Raw genomic sequence first — 20,177 nt, forward strand, 5'->3', positions numbered from 1 at the left:
TCAAATAACCCTCACGTTCAAAAACATAACAATTGTGGGGATCAGTAGGCTGCTGTCTGCTGCCACGCTCCGGACGCGACCTGCGGAGGCCGCACAGCCCTGCACATCCGGGCACTATTTTCCCCATCCTGAAGCATTTCTCGATCACGCAGTAGTGCGGAAGGCATTCATAACCTCTGTTCTGGTCCCATTCTTGTACTTTTATTTCTGACACGTTCCGCATATTCCTGGAGACTTACAGTCCAGCTATTGTTTGCAAGACGAGAAAGACCACACACACGAGCAAACACAAGTAGGCTCGACTTTGGTTGCGGTAAATCCAGACACATTTATTTAAACCAGCAGACGCGAAGAAAACATCTGCAGAGGCATGAGGCTGTGTATGCCCCTTCTCCTGCCATGCTTGCTCCCCCAGCCATCTACAGCCGACCACAGGGGCTGATGGAGCCCCTTCCAAATCGCAAGCTCCATAGAGCGATCTGCCATCAGGTGGCCCCACCAGCCGTACCTCAGAGTCTCCGAGAGCAATGTCCAAGCCTCATTCCAGCTTGCACAGGTGTGCACTCTGCTGGCCAGCAACAGAAAGACTGTGCATATATACACACACAGGCACATACACATGCAAGTATCTTTCTTTTATGTCAGGAACGCACTTTGAAGATATTATTTTGGCATATTTTCATTTAATGGGTTTTTTTTTTTTTTTTAAAAGAGAACTGAATGGAACTATCACGCTGCCTTCCATTGACACGTATTGAAAAGTAAATTCCATCCCTGTTCTAGAAATCAGTCTCCAAGAAAGTCCAGTTATGTTCCCATATTGTGTTATTTACGTATCTTGCTTGAATGATATAATGGAGAAATCTGGCCTACATATACATATATGCACTGCTATGTATTCTCTAGCAAGGAAAAGGCAGCACCGAGTTAGTCTTTCCATAATAAGAAGCGACTCAGTGAGCTCCGTCCCAAGAGCCGTTATATGTCATGGGTCCCAAACCAGAGCGGACAATTCCAGCTACCAGGACTCGAAAAGTGTGAAAATGCGAAAAAGAAATAAATACAAATATTGCAGACGGCGCTCCTCTCTTAAAGGTCACCGCTTCCCCCCCCCCCGTTTGTTTTTTTTAAAAGCATTAGAACACTAACGTTTGCAGCAAAGACGACGACGACAAAGTCAGAATCAGAATTAAATCATTTCCCCTCGGTCTGTTTATTAAAGCTGGAACGCAGCTCGGGGACTGTGACGTGAGCAACTATGCCCTGTGTTCTTCAGCATGACGTCGAAGGCATTTAGAAACAAAAATGCAAACGGATGCAACATTTCTAGATATATTTTTAGCTTTATTCTTTAGTATGTTTTGTACAAGTGGTGACAGAGGGGGAAAAAAAAAAAACAAAAAACTGTCCAGTCACAATATGCGAGCTAAATCCACGGTTCTCTACTTCTCAATAACTTTGGTGAAAGGTTTTATGTGAGGGAGAAACACTACACACATTCCACACACCGTCTCTCAAACTCACCACCTCTACTAGGAAAGGAAGCCCCAAAACGCACAGCAGATGACAGCAAGCAAGGCCCAAGTGACCCACAGGCCGATACAGTACTGTGCGCTCTGGCGCAGCGCACCGTTAACCCGCATTTGGATGCACGCGTTTGACGCGCTAGCTTTACCCCTTATTCAGTAAGGGGTCGAAAACGCGCGTCCAACCCCCCTGAAACTAATAGCACCTGCAACATGCAAATGCATGTTGATGGCCCTATTAGTTATTCCCGTGCGATACAGAAAGTGAAATGTGCAGCCAAGCCGCACATTTTACTTTCAGAAATTAGCACCTGCCCAAAGGCAGGCGTTAATTTCAGCCGGCGCCAGGGAAGTGCACAGAAAAGCAGTAAAAACTGCTTTTCTGTGCACCCTCAGACTTAATATCATGGCGATATTAAGTTAGAGGCCCCAAAAGTAAAAAAAAAAAAAAAAAAAAAATTTAAAAATCGACCTGCAGGTCCTAAGACGGACGCTCAATTTTGCCGGCGTCCGTTTTCCGAATCCGTGGCTGTCAGCGGGTTTGAGAATAGACACCAGAAAAATTGAGCGTTGGCTGTCAAACCCGCTGACAGCCGCCGCTCCTGTCAAAAAGGAGGCGCCAGGGACGCGCTAGTGTCCCTGGCGCCTCCTTTTACCGCGGGCCCTAATTTGCATAGGCCACCCTCCTGGATCGCGCGCCCGGGAGAGTGGCCTGTGCGCTCGCCAGCTCTCCTGCACATTTTTCTGTATCGGCCTGTTTGTCTGCCCGGCTGCTTCCATTCTGTTCCTCTACCACATTATCTGCCCTTCTGCACAAAGTCCCATCCTTAAACCAACAGCTCCCTCACCCCACATCTTTACCCAAGCTCTCTACCTCTCTCTGTCCTAAGCATGCTTCAAGTCCATTATAACGACATCCTCCATCACTTCCACCCCTCACCCCTTCCCACGTCTGTTCCTCCAAACTCTGTAACTATGTCAAGGCCTTTGCTTCCATTTTCTTGCCAATTGACTTCCCTTTCCTACTTCCTCCACTGGCCCCATGCTGTTCCTCTCTTCCCTCCTCTTCCTTTCCCCTAAACTGCCCTCGCTCATCACCCCGCCTTCTGCCCTGAACGTCATTTACTTTGCCTCTCTGCTACTATAAAAAACTCCACTCTCTGTGGCTACCACCCCCCTCCTCTTGGCTACCCCTCTGGTGGCCTTCCCTCTCTCTTCCTTGCCTGCCATCACCATCCTCCTTCCAAGCAAGGACTCCTCGACGGGGACAAAGTGCCCCAGTCTGGTACGGGGTAGCTTCTCCCTAGAAACCGCCTCGTTACACCCCCAAACCACTTACCGTGCTACGCGAGTCCTAGAGGGGGGGGGCAGCTTTTCAACCACCTACGACATGGGGGGGGGGTTCCCTTTTGTGAAAGGCGGCTTTGAAAATATTCTACTTTCTTCCATGAAAAAGGAACGGGTAACGAGATTAACAGGAGATCAACGGGGGAGCAGAGAACCTTAAATTCTATAATCACGTACACTAAAGTACACACATATCACAATTATTACACAGAACAATAATCGTCTGCTCTGCTATTCAAATCCAGCTGGCAAGCTGCAGAGTTGTTAGGCAGAAGGTCCATGAAATTCTACCTCCCGCTTGCCCCAAAAAAACAGTCTTCCACCGTGGAAATCCAGAGAATTACAGCTACGCCGATTCTTTATAGTGTTTAAGTGACCTAAAGAATAAAATCCCAAAAGGGTGTTAGGCACCGTCTTACTCCTGATCTCGCTGCCAGTGTTTGGGGTTGGGTTTTTTTTTTTACTTCCTCCTCTAAGAATCTCCATCAGTGACCGATGCTTCGTGTTCGAGCAGGACTCTCCTCTCTCTCTCTCCCTCTTTGCTGTTTAGCCCATTTCCCTCCAGAGGCTTACCCGGCACGTAAGCGGGGGTTAGAGCGCGCCTCTTTTATAAAGATGAAACAAGTAGGAACAGAGAGAGAGAGAGAGAGGGGAATTTTTGGCAGCTGCCAGCGAGTTGGTGGCAGTTCTAAGTAGTTCCTGCTCGCAGCATTTCGTTTGAAAGAGAAGGAGATTGGAATGATTTATTATATCCCCCTATCAGCCGGCGGGTATCTCTGGGCCCTTCCGAGAACCTGGGTGGATCCTGAAGCTCTAAAGAGGAAAGCAAAACTTACTCTGGCTGCAGATTAAACTGGGGGGGCGGGGGGGGAAGGAGATGCTTTATGGGAGGGAAGGGCAGCGATAAAGGCCCGGGAAGTGTCCCATTAGATATAAAAAACAGTGGCAGTAATACAGATCTGCATTTTCAAGAGTCGTACTCCGATATAGCACAGATTTCCTGTGTCACTGGGTCCAGGTTAACACAGGCAGACTGGCCTATAAATAACATTTTTGGGACATATATTTTGGACACTGTTCTGATACAGTACATCATTCAGTTCTTTTGCAAAGAATCAAAGTTTTTTTTTTTTTAAATGTAACAAATTGAAAAAGGTGGCTGGCAAAATTTAAAGCACAGCTTTTTCACCCCAGTGGTTTTAAATGGATGGAATTTTCCTGGCCAGGGATACCAAAGGCAAGTAGCAAGAGCCCTATATCGGCCGTAGTTCTGTCTAAATAACCACGTTTTCATTACAAGTACCTTTCCAATCGATGCTCCGTGCCGCTTACAGCGTTATTAGAGTTCAGCTAGCGCGGTGTTCAAAATTCTCTGTCCCCCTCATGTACACACAAGCCAACAGCCCCTGTATTGCAAACGGGACGATGCTCCGGCATCCCCAGCTTCTGGAATTTCACAAGCACTTGTGTTTTCTTCTTTAACCATAATCAGACAGCATCTCTGCAATTCCACGGTCACGTGCTCACGTCCAGCCTGTGAGTCTTACTGCCTTCCACTCCTCTCTGCCGCTGCTGTCAATAATCGGTACTGCTTTCCCTGCACACCAGCTGCCATATTTTGCTTAAAAACTTATTTCTAAGTTTTGTTTTGTTTTTTTTTTAGAAAAAAACTACAAGGCCAGCCTGACAGCAGCAAGGCCACCTAGATTCCCTTTTCTCACCTTAGGTCAACCAGGACTAAGGATGCCACGGAAGGAGCATTAACAAGCCCCGGGATGGAGGGCATCTCAACTGATGCTCTGCAGCGACACCTACTGGCCGGGCCTTAAGGGTGCACGCATACTGGATTCCAAAGAGAGCTGTGGCCTGTTACCCCTGGCCAAGAACTGGTCACTGCAACGGTGGGGGGGTGTAGAATGAGGCAAAATCCCCCACCTACGTACAAATGAAGGCTGATAGTGCTGTAGCCAGAGTATTCATTTTAATTATTTTTATTTCAAGTCATTAATATTCCACTATTGCATGACAATGTTATCAGTGAATTACAATTAAAAAAAATTTTAGACAGCAACGGTGCAGCTGCCTTAAAAAGAAACCACACTAAAATGGACAAAGAAGAGTTCAGACTACTTCTGATTGCCCCGGAAGTCTTCGGCAGCACGATAAAGCTGCAAGGCCCTCAGACCCTCCCCCTACCCCTAAAGACGACCAATGGAAACAACTTCTGGCACTCTAGGTCAGGATTCTCATGACAAAAGCTAATGTTCAATAATTGGTCGGACAGAGTCGTTTCGGGAGGTATCAGAATATATAGAGTTTGCTTCTTACCTTCATCCGTTTGGAAAACTCCACAGCAAAGTAAGAATAGCACTTTCCACGGCTCCCCGCACCAACAAGGAGAACGGTGACACATGGGTGCGGGTCACTTTCATTTTTCTGGAAGCAGAAGAGACTTATTTAAAAAAAAAAAAAAAAAAAAGCATGGAAGTCAAAAACCAGGCACACATTTATGTATTTAAAAATATATGTATTCCACTCTTATCCACGGTACAAGGCGGATTACGCGGAAACAATCGAAAAACAAAATGACAAAAGGGAAAAAAGGAAGGATAATTAAAGAGAGGAAAATAAAATTAAAAGTTAACACAAATGCAAGGGTAGCACTTTCCCATTTCTGTCTTTAATGTAATACAAGAGAAGGAAAAGCATCGATTGCGCTGTATAGCTTGCGACAGGCACCGATTGCGCATTAGGTTTCGGTGCACAGTTTTAATGCATCTGCCCAGCAGTGGTAGAAGCGTCCCCAGAAGTGCCAGGCCCGCCTGCTACTGCGATCCTGGCCATAAACGTTAAATAAAGGTACTGGGGGGGGGGGGGGGGCGTCTGAGGGCCACTAAATTTAAAATGTTGGTGCAGCGGGTGGGAGAGAGGAAGGGGTTCTCCCAGCACTATTACATTGTTATTTTATTTAAATGGGCCGTTTTTGGGGGGATGGAAAGGGTGGTCCCAGAGGGCCTTTGCAACTTGGGTGGAAGGGAGCCGGGGGGGGGGGGGGGGGGGGGACAAGCCGAATTGGGATTTTTTTTCTTGAGTGTAACTTAACCAGATATATTCTTTTTTTGAATATACCTGATATCCAGCTAAGTTATCCGGATAATGGGACCCCCCCCCCTCCCCAGAACACCCCCAAAGCTCCCTTTTCTATATCTGGCTAAATTGTAGCCGGATAAGAGGCTCAGTCTGCCATTTAAGCTATTTAAACTGTTAACTCGCGAGTTATCCATCTAAATGGCTTTTAAATATCTAGCCCTTCCTGTTTTAAACATACTTACCACATCGAAGTCCAATATACACCAGGGCTGTGGTTTCTCCCTTTCGGAGTCAGACCCTCCATGCTGCTGCCCAAGAAACAAACAAAAAATAAATCATGAATTGCACTGGTTATTTGTAATTTGTACAGCTATTGGGAATAAGTATCTGCCTATTGTCCCGCTTCCATTTCCACTCGAAAACGTAAATCCTTCAAATGACAGTACACCTACTGGTACCCTACACTCTGGCCAAAAATCTTGTCCTCTGCTTAAAAACATTTGTGACCCTGCTGTAATTCAAACTCCAACAAAACACAGAGAGGTGAATCCCAGCTGCCAAGGTGCAAGTTACATGGGTACCTAATTTTACTATAACAAGCGTGAGGTACGCAGGGGAAGCTACACATGCAATTGAAAATTCAATCATGGATGTAGTTGTTTCCCCCCTCCCCCCAGCCATCCTAAACTCATTCGCAGAACACTTCTTCTCACTGTGACAAACGCACATGCTTTTTACCTGCTACGCAGTGGACACATTTCAAACGCCAAGGTCTAGCTGCATGACCCTCTGTTACGTAGGTAGTTTCATTTGAAAAAAAAAAAAAACGGTCCTCCAAGGCGGCGAGTGGGTAACCTGCACAGAGCAGCAGCTATGACCTTAAAACACCTTGTCAGGCAGACAGAGGGACAATTTTGGTCTTTATCTGCCATCATTTACTATGCTAAATATTTACAAAAATTAACCAAAAAAAAAAAAGATACCGAGAACATCAACATTTCTTAGAAAAACTAGGAGCTCTTAAATTTCAACCACTAGTATTACTCAATCTGAAAGCATGGTCTCAGTGAGTCCTGTCTTGCCAGGGGCTGATGAGGCTTTTGCAAAAGGCTTTTAGTTTTAGTGCACCCAACAGAGAAACGCAAGATGCAATGCCAAGCATGCGTGTTTTGGCTGGTCACTTTTCCCGCAGTGGGTGTCCAACCCACTCAGAACAACGTAGACCAAGAGGGTGGAGAATCTGAATCCTAACACACCGGCCTTTCATTTGCTCTCTTTTTAAATCTCCTGCCTCTTGAGTTGCAGTTTCATCATGACTACAACCATCCTTCTGTCACTGGGCACAGCAACCTTCAGAGCTGGCCACATAAGCGCCATTGGGCTAGTCCATAGTTGTAGCTATTAACGGCTTCTTGTATCTGGGGATTGTAAGCATTGCTTCTGCCGTGAACGTGATCCATATCTTGATCAAGCTGAGCAGCAGTAGCCATCAACACATCTGTGCCTCCTGTGTTCCCAGTGCACAATGCTGCTGCTGGGCCACTGGGTCAGACTATTGTGTTCTTAAGTGGGAAGTACAGGGTCAATTTATAAAACAGCCAGATCCAGATCAGATGTTAACTTATGTAGGTTTACCAACACGACACCAGCTACCAGCGATGATTTATGCACACACCTGTCACCAGTAAACAGGCCTGACCTGATGCATAACAATATGAAGAAACAAAAACAGTCACGGGAAGCAAATTATCTGAATAGATAAATGGTTTCCTTAAAGGGGAAAAATAACATGAAGACATTCATAAATAGCTTCACTAATCAATGCTTTTGTATCCAACTCCTGTTCTGCAGGAATTATGGAGAAAGGTATTTGTGACCTCAATTAATGTCACAGACATCAATAGAGGTGAATGTTGTATGGGTATGCTTGTTCAAACAAGCATACCCAGAATAAAATGCTTCCTCATGGTCTCAATTAGTAGACCACATTGCGTCTACTCTTTTTTCCTCACATTGAGGAACTATAACTATATTTTGTTATACTCTCTATCCTCATCTTGAGAAACCTCGTTTTTGTTATCCTGTCTTTTCTTAGCTATATCTTGTTACCCTTCTCCCAGTTCGTTTTCCCTGTTAAAATGTAATTTCCAAGCTTAATCCGTTCATTGTAAACCGGTATGATGTCCACAACTAATGCCGGTATATAAAAATGTTTAAATAAATAAATAAATAAAGAAAATCAAGGGGTGTTCTGTCTTCTTATGGGTGTCTTCTCAATAAAGTTGAGTTGATATCTATGATAATGTGCGTGCTAGAATTCTTTCACTGACCATCCAATTTAGCTTTTTAAACACTTTCTTGATAATGTCCTGCTTGTGGGTAGTGTGCTGCTTGCTTCTCCCAGCCTGTAGGCTCTCATCATTGATTATTTCGTGTTTCTTGTTGTTGGCATTATTTTATTGCTGTATGTGGCTTAAAGTCCCTTGAATTAAGGGTCTAACCAACGTAATAAAATATCGGCTTGCCTGAAGGCCTAGTGGTTATACTAACTGGCTGGTGAGCTGGGATCTAATTCTCAACTTGCATTACTTTTTTCATGGGCAACCTAGATCTGTGAACTGAAAAGTTTCAGCAGAGGGGTGCGTTGGAGGGGGATGGGCAGCTGAGTCACCCACTGCTATCACAGCATCACCTGGGAGCTCATGCTGATAATACAATGGGGTAAATTCTGCTAGACTATCATCAGGAGAGGAAGGCGACTGGGAAACTGCTGAACTAAAATCTGACAACAAACCAACCTCTCCTTGGACGCTTCCATAAAACTGTAAGGGGCTCCAGAGAGAACTGCCCTGTATTACATCCTAGTTCAGCTCATTAAATTCCATTGGCCTTGTTTTTAATTTCGTCGCCATATTCTCACCTATCCCCTAAAATACCCTCGCCCACAAGCAGTCGGACAAATTACTTGGTCAACGAGAAAGCACGACCAGATGTCAAGTTTCAAGATCTCAGACCTCCTAAATGCAGCTGCGCAGGCTTCTGCAACAAGAACCTAAACTGATCTTGTGAAATAGATTCCATGAAATTCAGTTACAGCAAAAAGCAAAACGGCAGGCAGTGTGGCAGGTAGTGAAGAAGGAGGATATCCGTTCTTCTAACCATGTTAACTAACATGCATTTTCCCTAGCGCTATCTTCAGAGTCCCTCTCTGTCTGCAAGGAGTGCTGATCTCATTCCCCCCCCCCCCTAAAGAAACGCAGCAGTGCCATCTCCGCAGGTGCCCGACATACAGTTATAAGATGAGCAGGAACGGAGCTCCCTCTCGGTCAGACCAGATCACATGCCCAGGCAGTAAATGGGCTGTGCACGGACAGGTGGAGGTCACCAGAGCAATTCCTGGCTCGGGCCCTCCACACCAGGACTGGGGATGGCTCATGGCTGCGGGGGCTCCGGAAGGAGAGGACCTGGTGCACGGTCCCCCAGCCGCGAGCTGCCACGGCAGAAAATCCCCAGGTAGTTACCAATGGACCAGATCCAAAGCCCCGGTTCCGACTGAGCTGGAAACCCAAAGCAGCAGGAAGAAAAGTATTGTGTCAGAAAGGAGACATAAAAAAAACCACCCCAAAGATATACCCTAGAGGTACTAAGAGAGAGAGACTGCCATGCTTGCCAGTTAATTTAAGGTGGCATCATCTCATGCCTCACACCTGATAGGAGTATGCAACAATGGCTTCTCATACGCTCTATCATGGCACATTGCTTGCATACTTACAAATCAAGCACACGGACACTGGCGGCAGCGCGTGGGCCTCGTGCCAGATATAAAAGTCTAAACTCCTTCCCTCTAGCAGTGGCAGATGAAAGCACAGGGGGCCATCTCTAGGATACTCACTGACAAGAGCTCTACCCAGGGCAGAGGGTCCTTAGGATACCACAGCAGATAAGCAGCTCGCCCAGCGGCAAACGGTTAAATCAAGAACTCCCCTCGGTGACTGTCAGAAGAGGGACCGGACTCCTGGCAGCATGAGAGCTTGTACTCACAGAGGAGGTAGATTAGCAGAAAGGAGGGGACAAGCACAGCCCATCCCTGGCCACTAAAAAAAAACAAACAAACCAGAAGAGTCAGAAATGACCTGGAGTCTCTGGCATGCAACAGGAAGTAATTTGGGCAGACTACAGGGGAGCTAGGTGCCTGTCAGCCTATCTTTCTTGTACCATGAAGACCACACTGGTGCCTTCTTCCTAAAAAAAGAAGGCGAGAGCTGGTGAAGCAAGAGATAGGATATTTAAGTTCCCTTTTTTTCTGACAATTGCTTATTATACTGGGTTAACAAGTCACTAGGTGACAGCTTGTCCTTTATTAGGCTCAGAGCCAAGGACAAAGCTGCAGGTTTAGGGACCATTCATGCCCAATTAGCAAGAAAGAGGGCAGGCCCCACAGTACGGAGATCACAACAATACAATTAGAGGCAGGAACAAGAAGGTTTCTTTTTGTAAATATCAGCTCTCTTGAGAATCTAGCCCACAATAAATAAAGGCCTTGCATTTGTACAGATGCTGGAGCTTTCTTACACAAGGACCTGATATACTATAAAATATAGAAACTGAACTTATTGTAACAGCATTTTGGAAGTCTCTTATTCTAACTTTATTATAAGCAAAGCAAAAAGAAACTTACGGGCCGATTCAGTATGGCGCACCTTTAGCCCTGGTTCGGCCATGTGTTTGACGCTCTATTTTTACCCCTTATACAGTAAAGGTAATAGCGCGTCGAAAACGTGCTGCCAAACCCACCCCCACAACTAATAGCGCCCGCAACATGCAAATAATTGTTGATGGCCCTATTAGTCATTCCCGCGCGATACAGAAAGTAAAATGTGCAGCCAAGCTGCACATTTTACTTTCAGAAATTAACGCCTGCCCAAAGGCAGAGGTTAATTTTGGCTGGCACAGGGAAAGTGTACAGAAAAGCAGAAAAAACTGCTTTTCTGTCCGACTTACTATCATAGCGATAATAAGTCGGAGGCTCCAAAACTTTAAAAAAATTTAAAATCTGCCCGCGGGTTGGAAGACGGACGCTCAATTTAGCCAGCGTCCGTTTTCCGAACCTGTGGCTGTCAGCAGGTTAGAGAACAGATGCCGGTAAAATTGAGTGTTGGCTGTCAAACCCGCTGACAGCCGCCGCTTCTGTCAAAAAGGAGGCGCTAGGGATGCGCTAGTGTCCCTAGTGCCTTTTACCGCAGGCCCTCATTTAAATACTGGATCGCGCGCCCAGGAGAGTGGCCTGGGCGCCCGTCGGGAGAGCGGGCACTCGCCTCGGAGCGCCCGCTCTCCCGTGGTTTTTACTGTATTGGCCAGTTAACGATGAACTGGGGGATAAAAAAGAGCGGGAAACCCCCAGCCCCCAGGGTAGTTGGAAATGAATGCACAAGGCGGCATAGTCCAGTAGATGGTGACGCTGGTTCTGATTGAACTGCAAACCCAAAAGGAATGAAAGGGAACTAGCGGGGCAAAAACGAAAGAATTAATATATAATATTCGGCCTTTTTACACAGATGTCGTTTCCGCGAAGAGGAACAAAAATAAAAAAGGTCAGACAATTTGGTTGGCTGTTTCAGACTTTCCTCCTTTCATCATGCTTAGCCCATGAAAAAGCTTTACAATGCCTTGGCTAATGTGTTTTATCAGCTTCTATTAAGGTTTTGGCACCACCCAGTCTGGCCACACTTAGCTGCTCGAAAGAGGAAGCAAAGCACCAGGAACAAAGAAAGTTACAGTCTTTAGCCAGCAGACTCTCGTTTCTCCTTCACTGCAATGTATTCTGAGCTTTTGGGAAGAAGTCAGATTTTGTAAGGACATGGGGCTTGCACCCACCAATGGAGAAATCCCCTTAGTACCCCTAGCCCAGTAAACGTAAACAGGTTTAAGCTAAAATGGGATTTACTTGTGTTTACCAGGTGTTTCCGTAGACGATCCATGTTCCGTCTCGAACGTGCCTTAACTAGACAGCTAGCCACAAGTAATGGTCCCCCGCTCTGCGCAACCTTTTCAGTACCAACGCCAAAACATACTTGAGACTCAAAACTTCCAGCTGGAATGCAAAATCCATCTCGAAAATTCCAGGTCTGTTGTGCAACGCATTTAGACAGGTTTGAGGTTGCCCAACGGATTCAGTATCACCACCACAAAAACCTTAATGGCGCTTAGAGTTAACTGAACAATACAGGATTGCACAACGTTAAGCTGTCGTACATATTAACTTAAATAACGGGAAAAGTAATAAGACAACAAAAAAAAAAAAAAAATCAAATGAATGGCAACGCATAAAACCCTGTAAAGCACAGATTCTGCTAAGGTTGCGCAACGCCACATTACAAAAACAGGATGCTTGACGTAAGCTTTTGGAGTCGCTCCCAAACTGCGACCCTCTACAACTCCATGGTGATCCAGATTTGCGAGGAGTGCACTCCTCCCAGGAGCGAGCGTGACATTTACCCGGTAATGCTTCACCACCAAAGTGTGTAGAGTAACCAACCTCCCCAACAGTTGCAGCTCAATTTTCCCCTCAATCTGTTTCACTGGTTTGTCTGTAGAAACAAGGTCACAGGCGGAAATAATCTTCCCAATCAGATGAATAACAGGAAAACCATGGGCTGCAATTTTTATTTTTTTTTTACTTCTACTCCATTAGCCTAGTGGTTAGAGCAGGGCCGGAGGAACCACTAGGCGAGCTAGGCCTGTGCCTAGGGAGCAGAGATTTAGGGGGCGCCGCCGCCGCGTGTGGCCACTTCAGGCGGCAGAATTTTGAAAGGGCAAAAAAAGTGCCCCTTCAAAATTCTGCCCAGCCCCCACCTCACCCTGCCACCCTCCAGACGCCCCCCCTGGTAGCCCAGCGGAGACCCCGGGAGCGATCTGCCGCTCCCGGGGTCTCGGCTGCCACTAACCAAAATGGCGCCGGTGGCCTTTAGCCCCTACCATGTGACAGGAGCGAACCAATGGCACCGATAGCCCCTGTCACATGGTAGGGGCTGAAGGCCACAGGCACCATTTCGATTAGTGGCAGCCGAGGCCCCGGGAGCAGCAGATCGCTCGCAGGCTCCTCGCTGGACCAGGTGTTTTGTGAGAGGGGGGGGGGGGGGGAGAATGGCGGCATGTGGTCCCTGCCCCTAGAGTCAGGGCTGCAACTGGGGGCGGGGCAAGGCTGAAGGTGCCTTGGGCACCCAATCCCCTTGCACCGGGTGCCCTGGGTTAGAGCAGTGGTTCAGATCCCACTGCTGCTCCTTGTGACCTTGGGCAAGTCCCTTCACCCTCCACTGCCTCAGGCACAGGAGTCATTCACTAAGCATTTTTCCCCACAGACACAGAGGGCCTGATTTTCAAAAGCATTTACACGCTTAAAAATGGATTTTACACGTGCAATTGCACTCTGCCTGTGTAGGCGGGCTTTTGAAATTCCTACAATATACGCCCATAGGATTTACGTGAGTAAACTGCTTTTGAAAATTGCTACAATAGTAGCTACATTTACACAGAACGAGAGAACGGCCTTTCTACCTCAGTCCTTCGGTGTGAGCCTCCTGGGGCAGGGAAATACCTACAGTTCTTGAATGCAATCCACTCTGAAGTGCCGAAAAGCAGACTATAAATAATAAATAAAAAGTAAAACACCTAACTCTGCCTGGATGCAACTCGCCTTGAGCTACAAGGAAAAGGCGGGAGCTAAACTCACAAAACAACAAATAAACGTTCATAAAAATCGCTTCCCCTTGGCAGACGTTTGGGGTTTTTTCCCTAAGCTTAGAGGATGCTGGGTGGGCGCGCAGGTACCGCAGGTTTGCGGGGGGAATGGAAACGAGAAGGCGGCATTAAGAGAGCGCGGGGAGTTGCTTGTGCAAGCTGGCGGATTGTCACCAAACCAGTGCCGCAGCCATGGTGGAACGGGTCTCTTTAAACGCAGCCAGAAACTGCTTCAAAACAGAACCCTCCTCCCTCCCCCACTCCAAAGATTTTTTACCAATTCCATGCCAAGGGGTTCAGATAGTATAAAAGCAGGTAAGGAAATCACGGGAAGGCCATAGGCCAGTGCTGCATCTCTCTGAAGTTTTGTTAACACCCTGCGCTCTCTGAATTGCCAGTCCTCCCCACTATCTCCCCGGAGGTCGAGGAGAGGAGAGAGAGGAAGCAGGGGCAGGAGGTGAAGAAGTCACATCTGCCAGCTGGCGATAAAAGTTAATTAAAAGATGCAACCTTATAAAAACCTCCTCTGTTGTATGCTCGGAAGAGCTGCCCGTGCCTAACTCCTGTTCTGAGCTGAAGGAGGTAGGTTCTCTGGTAGAGGCCTCGGGGAGTAAGCGAAGTGAGCAAACAGGGCCTTTGCTGGGTGGGATGAGGAGGAGCCTGATAACAGAGCATCACAGGCAGGCTCCATTTCTTTATTCAGTGAAAACGCACCAAGCAGCAGCTAAATCTACTCTTTTACGCCGGTTAATAGTCAGGAAAACCTGATATTCCAAGACATGATGATGCCTCCTGGAGGGGGGGGGGGGGGGGGAACTGCCAGGGGGTGAACAGGCCCCAAAACTAATGTCACTGCTTTAACACAGAAACTCCAAACGCCACCAATGAAAGGAAGTTAAAGCCTAACTAAGGAATCAGAGTCTAAAGGTTAGAAAAACACTACGCCAGTCTCCCCCGGGTGGGGAGAAGGGAAGGGAGATAAGCGATGACATGCTCCTGCATCTTGGGTGACACCCCCCCCTCTTGCTAACATTAAGGTGCCACCGATGGAGAAAAGCTTCCTGGGATCTCTGGTAGCCCATGCAGATTGCTTGAGGGAGGGGGAAACAAAATCTGAAGAGCTACGGTTAGTCTAGCCGCCAGCGCAGTATTTCAAGAAGTCAACCTTGCACATCTCTATACCCTACAAAAAGCTACAGGCCCCACTACTCTCATTCTCCAGCTTGCCACTGTCACCTCTCTTGCTAGAATCACTACGGCACGTCCTCTGGTGAGGGATGCGGCCTCACATCCCAACCTTGGCGAGGGATGCAGCAACCCACCGTCTTCTCGTCCTGTCATCCAGGGAAAATGGCTTGTGAAGCAAAAGCTGCGTTCTCTTTCTTCAGGCAACATCAGACAGTGCCACTGCTTACCCCTGGGCATAAGCTGCATGGCTTCTGTCTATAATTTGGGACCTTGCCTGGCACTGATTTGCCACGGAACCTGATGGGCCCTTGGTCTGATCCAGTATGGCGGTTCTTATGACACATTTAAAGCAAGACAAGTGCAGAAAACATTTCATAGTCCATATAATCTCCAAATACGGTTTTATTTTTCATCCAGAACGGCAACTCCACTGTTTCAAGAGTTATCATCAATCACTACGATTATTTTCAAAACTATTGTCCCTCCCGAAGCAGCCTCGGCGAAACACGGGTCCGTGTCGGGGGACCCTTTGAAAGTGTAATTGTTGAAACAGTGGAGTTGCCGTTTTGGATGAAAAATAAAACTGTATTTGGAGATTATATGGACCCTGAAATGCTTTCTGCACTTGTCTTGCTTTAAAATGATTGTTGCCGAGTGCAGCGTATGCTCTTGTGTTCTTTGGTTCTTACGACACAGCCATAAGTGGCAACCACAGAGCAGGAACCAAGCAATCCATTTTAACCATCCGATAACTTACTAATTGGGTAAGAAAGGAATTCTTGCTAGTAACTTTAGAAGTTGTAGAGCAGGGACCATTTGCTTACGTAATGTCAGATGGACAAATTCAGGTGCAAAAACTGAGCCTTGCATCGTATTCCATCTGGGTTTTCCTTTTCCCTTACAAATATCACACAGAAGTGTGCAGGCACCTTCATCCTACCATTTCACCTACTGCCCTGGTGGAACTATGTCGCTAGGATCTCCCGTCGGCCGGAGGGAGGGGGTGAACCTTATATTTTTATCATGGGCTTACTTTTGGAGGGGGCAGGCGGAATAGAGGGGCAGTTCCCATCCCTCCAAAAATGATTTGGGTTTTAGTGTGGAATCAGCCCCCCCATTAATATGACCTCCCTAGCCCTTGCTCCCCCAATCTAAGCAGACAAACTAGTAGTTGTGTTGCTAGAATAGCAGGAAGGACAATTTTCGTTTGATATTGTGCCTTTTCCTAAAATAATCTCAAGGCAGATTACGATCAAAAGAGAATTACAGTTACATTTGGGTTACAATTTAAAATAGTTATAGCTGCTTTAAAAACAAGTTAACTTGACTAATTGGCAATGTTTAAAGATTAGTACTCTCACCCCCAATGTGAACCAAAGAATAGTGCTGTCAGGATGGAGAGCCCAGAGCAGTGTTAAGGTAGTACGAAAGGTAAATCCCAATCAGGCCGATTCAGTAAAGTGCGCTCCGGCAGAGCGCACTGTTAGCCTGCGCGTTTTCGATGCGCTATTTTTACTCCTTATACACATTTTAATGTCAGCCAGCACTGGGGAAATGTACAGAAAAGCAGAAAAAAAAACAACTGCTTTTCTGTACACCCTCCGACCTAATATCATAGCGATATTAAGTCGGAGGCCTTTTTTTTTAATTTAAAAAAATGTAAAATCTGCCCACGGCCTAAGACGGCCACTCAATTTTGCCGGTGTCCAATTTCCGAGCCCGTGGCTGTCAGTGGGCTCGAGAACAGACGCCGAAAAAATTGAGCATCGGCTGTCAAACCCGCTGACAGCCGCCGCTTCTTTCAAAAAGGAGGCGCTAGGGACGCACTAGTGTCCCTAGCGCGTCCTTTTCATATTTTATTTTACTGAATCGCACGCCTGGGCTCTCCCGCGGGTTTTTCTGTATTGGCCTGAATGTGCAAGATCAATTGGAAATCCTCTATGTATCTTGCACCTCCTATAAAATGGAGAAAGTTCTTTATAAAAAGTACTGTGATCCTTGCCAACTCCAACTTTTCAGAGGGAAACTCCGTTTGCAAAATTTTAAAATTATCCCTTCTAGTCCCACACTTCCAAAGCTGTATTTTATCCTCATACCACTTCCCTACTCAGTACACATTTCCTCACAGCAACCTCTCTCCTTATGTCCTAACTGTGCTGGTTCTCTTAATCATTAACCTCCCACAGTATCAGACACATGGTTTAGTTACACACACCAACAGCAAGCCCAAAACAAAAAAACAAAACACATACCCCAACATCAAGAAATCAAAACAATGGTAAGACTTTTTTTTTTTTTTTTTTTTTTTTTAAATAAATGGGCTAAATCGGAATCTGTAGTTTCACTTCTACTAGTGCTGAGGCTGCAAAGGTAAGTCAGTCATTCCCATGGCACAAGGCTGGCAGAGGGGCCACTGCGGCTTTATTAGAGAAGTCCGAGAGTCCAATTAAGTAACTTCTTCATACCTGACCTTTGTTACATGAGGTCAGTCTTTCAGTTAAAGCTCTGGTCAGACCTGTCCCTGAAACATATCACCATTGCCTTAGGACTTGTTCATCCGGGAAAGGAAACAGAGATGCCCAGGCAGGGTACACATAGCCCCAGGCTGGATAAGCAGCTCAGTGGAGAGAATTCATAGGTGTTTCATCTGCCCAGGCACCTGAACTACATTCCTGGTGGATACAATAGCTAGGTCTGTGGGCTTTCATCCAATGCTGAATTCAGAAATGTTGTCCTAAAAGGAGCAAGCCAAAAATAATGAAGAGGCATATAAAAAAATAATTATTCAAAGCAGTACTACAAAAATCTGGATTATGCAATTATTCACCTCCCTCTCTCTGCTTTAGCTCCCTTTTATATTACCTGTTGCTAACATTCATTGTTTACCCTCTATGATCTCACATGTTTCAATTTTATTCTCTGTAAAACTTAAACTGTTATTGGTCTTCATGCATTACTGCCATATATCAACGCCACCTTGTAATAAGTTCCCTATATATAGCCTATTATAGTTCTCTTATAGCCTATTGTTTTATAGTTCTCTTATAGCCTATTGTTTACTATTGTTTTATATTGTTTTATAGTTCTCTTATAGCCTATTGTTTACTATTGTTTTATATTGTTTTATAGTTCTCTTATAGCCTATTGTTTACTATTGTTTTATATTGTTTTATAGTTCTCTTATAGCCTATTGTTTACTTGCTCAAGTTTATTATGGTTACCTTTTTTTAACATTCACCTTGTATCTCGTTCTATGTAAAGCCTGTTGCCATGTTTAGTTATCTGTGAACCGAGATGATGCTCCCAACTTATCCCGGTATACAAAAACTCTTAAATAAATAAATAAAATAAATAAATAAATACAATATTAAATATGGGGCAAAAGGGCCGGAGAGGAGCAACCCTCCCTGGGAATATGTATTCATTTAACACTCAAAACAGATATAGCGACCCCTTGTTTCTCAAACCAGTCCTTGGTCATATTTTATGTTGACAGCACAAATGCTTTCCAAACCATCCGTATGTACTGTAACGGCCAGTTCCAGGCACTGGAAATACAATGTTAAAGGCTCACAAATCAGTGCAAACCACCGCCGATCTCCTGACTTCCCAAAGAGATGAGCTCCTCTGCTTCCTGCACAATCCGCATAACCTTCCCGGGGTTACATTACCGAACAAGTCTAGGTCGGTAACATCTCCTCTCCCTCACCGCTGCCTGCGCTCCCCTCGCGTTTTATTGACAGCAGTCAGGACGGTACCTGCTCGGGCTCCCTTTCGGACTTGCTCCGGCCCGAGAAGCGGAGGCTCCTGCGTAGGAAGTTCATGGCTTTCGGGGCCGGCGCACAGCAGCGGCCGCCGCCGCCTGCTGCTGCTGCTGCTCCTCCCGCGGGATTGCGCCGGCCGGACCTGCAGCTTTCATAGCGGAATCGCAAACAGGAAGCACCCGGGGAGCTCCCCCTCCCCCCACCCCCGTGCTAACCAATGGCCTTAAAGCGACAGGCAGCAGCAGCAGGGCCGGGGCCGAGCTGCACGCTGCCCTCCTCTCTCCCGCCCCTTTGCATTTTGATATCTTGGGAGGGGGAATCTGTGGCTCCTTTTCTCCCCCTCCCCAAATCTCTGGCCTGTGATCGTTTTAGCAGGACCAAGTCGGAACCTGCTTTGCTGTTTTTTTCCCAAGCGTTTCCTCTGCCTCCCGGCTACGTTACTTTTTTTGGGGGGGGGGGAGTGCTGTGTTTGATACGAGTTTATTTTTATTTTTTGCTCGGAGATGCATAAGATTCCCAGTTTATCCAGGATCCACACGGTTTCATACCCCCCCAGTGAGAAGGCGTGACGGCATTAACCCCCTCCTCTCCCCTGCCATGTTGTACAGCTCCTGAGTCTCAGCCCTGAGACCAAGAAGGGGCAGCCCTCAGCCCTGATTCATTGTAGCCGAAAAGAGAGACCAGAAAGTGATAGCGATGAGCACATGAACTGATCCTGTGTGACATGCTGAACTCGCCAACAGCGGCTGTTGTGTTGTTTTTTTAGCAAATTGCTGTACTCCATCACCGTCGCACTTCTGTATTTTGCTAAGATCTTCAACCTTTTTTACTTGTTTCCTTGAAACTTCTGCATGTTGTAGCACCCCCATCATACACCATACATCATACACCCCCATCATACACCATACACCCCCATCATACACCATACACCCCCATCATACACCCCCATCATACACCATACACCCCCATCATACACCATACATCATACACCCCCATCATACACCCCCCATCATACACAATACATCATACACCCCATCATACACCATACACCCCCAGCAACACCATAAATCATACACCCCCATCATACACCATACAATACACCTCCCATCTACACAATACATCATACACCCCCCCCCATCATACACCATACACCACCCCATCTACACACCCCCCAGACACCATACACCCCCAGCAGACACCAGACAGCAGATCACCCCCAGCAGACACCAGACAGCAGACACCCCCAGCATACCAGACACCCCCAGCAGACACCAGCAGCAGACACCCCCAGCAGACACCAGACACCCCCAGCAGACACCAGACAGCAGACACCCCAGACACCAGACACCCCAGACACCCCAGACAGCAACACCCCCAGCATACACCAGACACCCCCAGCATACACCAGACAGCAGACACCAGACACCCCCACAGACACCCCCAGCGACACCATACAGCAGACACCAGACACCCCCAGCATACACCATAACACCCCATCATACACCTAAAAAAAAAAAAACCCATA

General features: G+C 46.6%; 1 protein-coding gene across 5 annotated transcripts in view; it reads right to left on the reverse strand.

The window, feature by feature from the left end:
- The window catches only part of LOC115076472, an 85,367-nt gene extending 66,522 nt beyond the window's left edge, over positions 1-18,845 (reverse strand). Inside the window, exons 1-4 of one of the 5 annotated variants that reach the window (XM_029577994.1) lie at positions 18,647-18,801; positions 9,856-10,057; positions 6,206-6,268; positions 5,202-5,309 (exon numbers count right to left, since the gene is read on the reverse strand). In XM_029577994.1, coding sequence (XP_029433854.1) covers positions 5,202-5,207 — 6 coding nt within the window. In that variant the 5' untranslated portion in view covers positions 5,208-5,309; positions 6,206-6,268; positions 9,856-10,057; positions 18,647-18,801. Of the gene's footprint in view, positions 1-5,201; positions 5,310-6,205; positions 6,272-9,855; positions 10,058-18,646 lie in introns of all 5 variants that reach the window. The other 4 variants (XM_029577993.1, XM_029577992.1, XM_029577991.1 and 1 more) reach the window with 4 other exon arrangements.
- Positions 18,846-20,177: the final 1,332 nt, after the last annotated feature.

The sequence above is a fragment of the Rhinatrema bivittatum genome, chromosome 15 (assembly GCF_901001135.1).
Source record: "Rhinatrema bivittatum chromosome 15, aRhiBiv1.1, whole genome shotgun sequence".
In the NCBI taxonomy this organism is placed as follows: Eukaryota; Metazoa; Chordata; class Amphibia; order Gymnophiona; family Rhinatrematidae; genus Rhinatrema; species Rhinatrema bivittatum.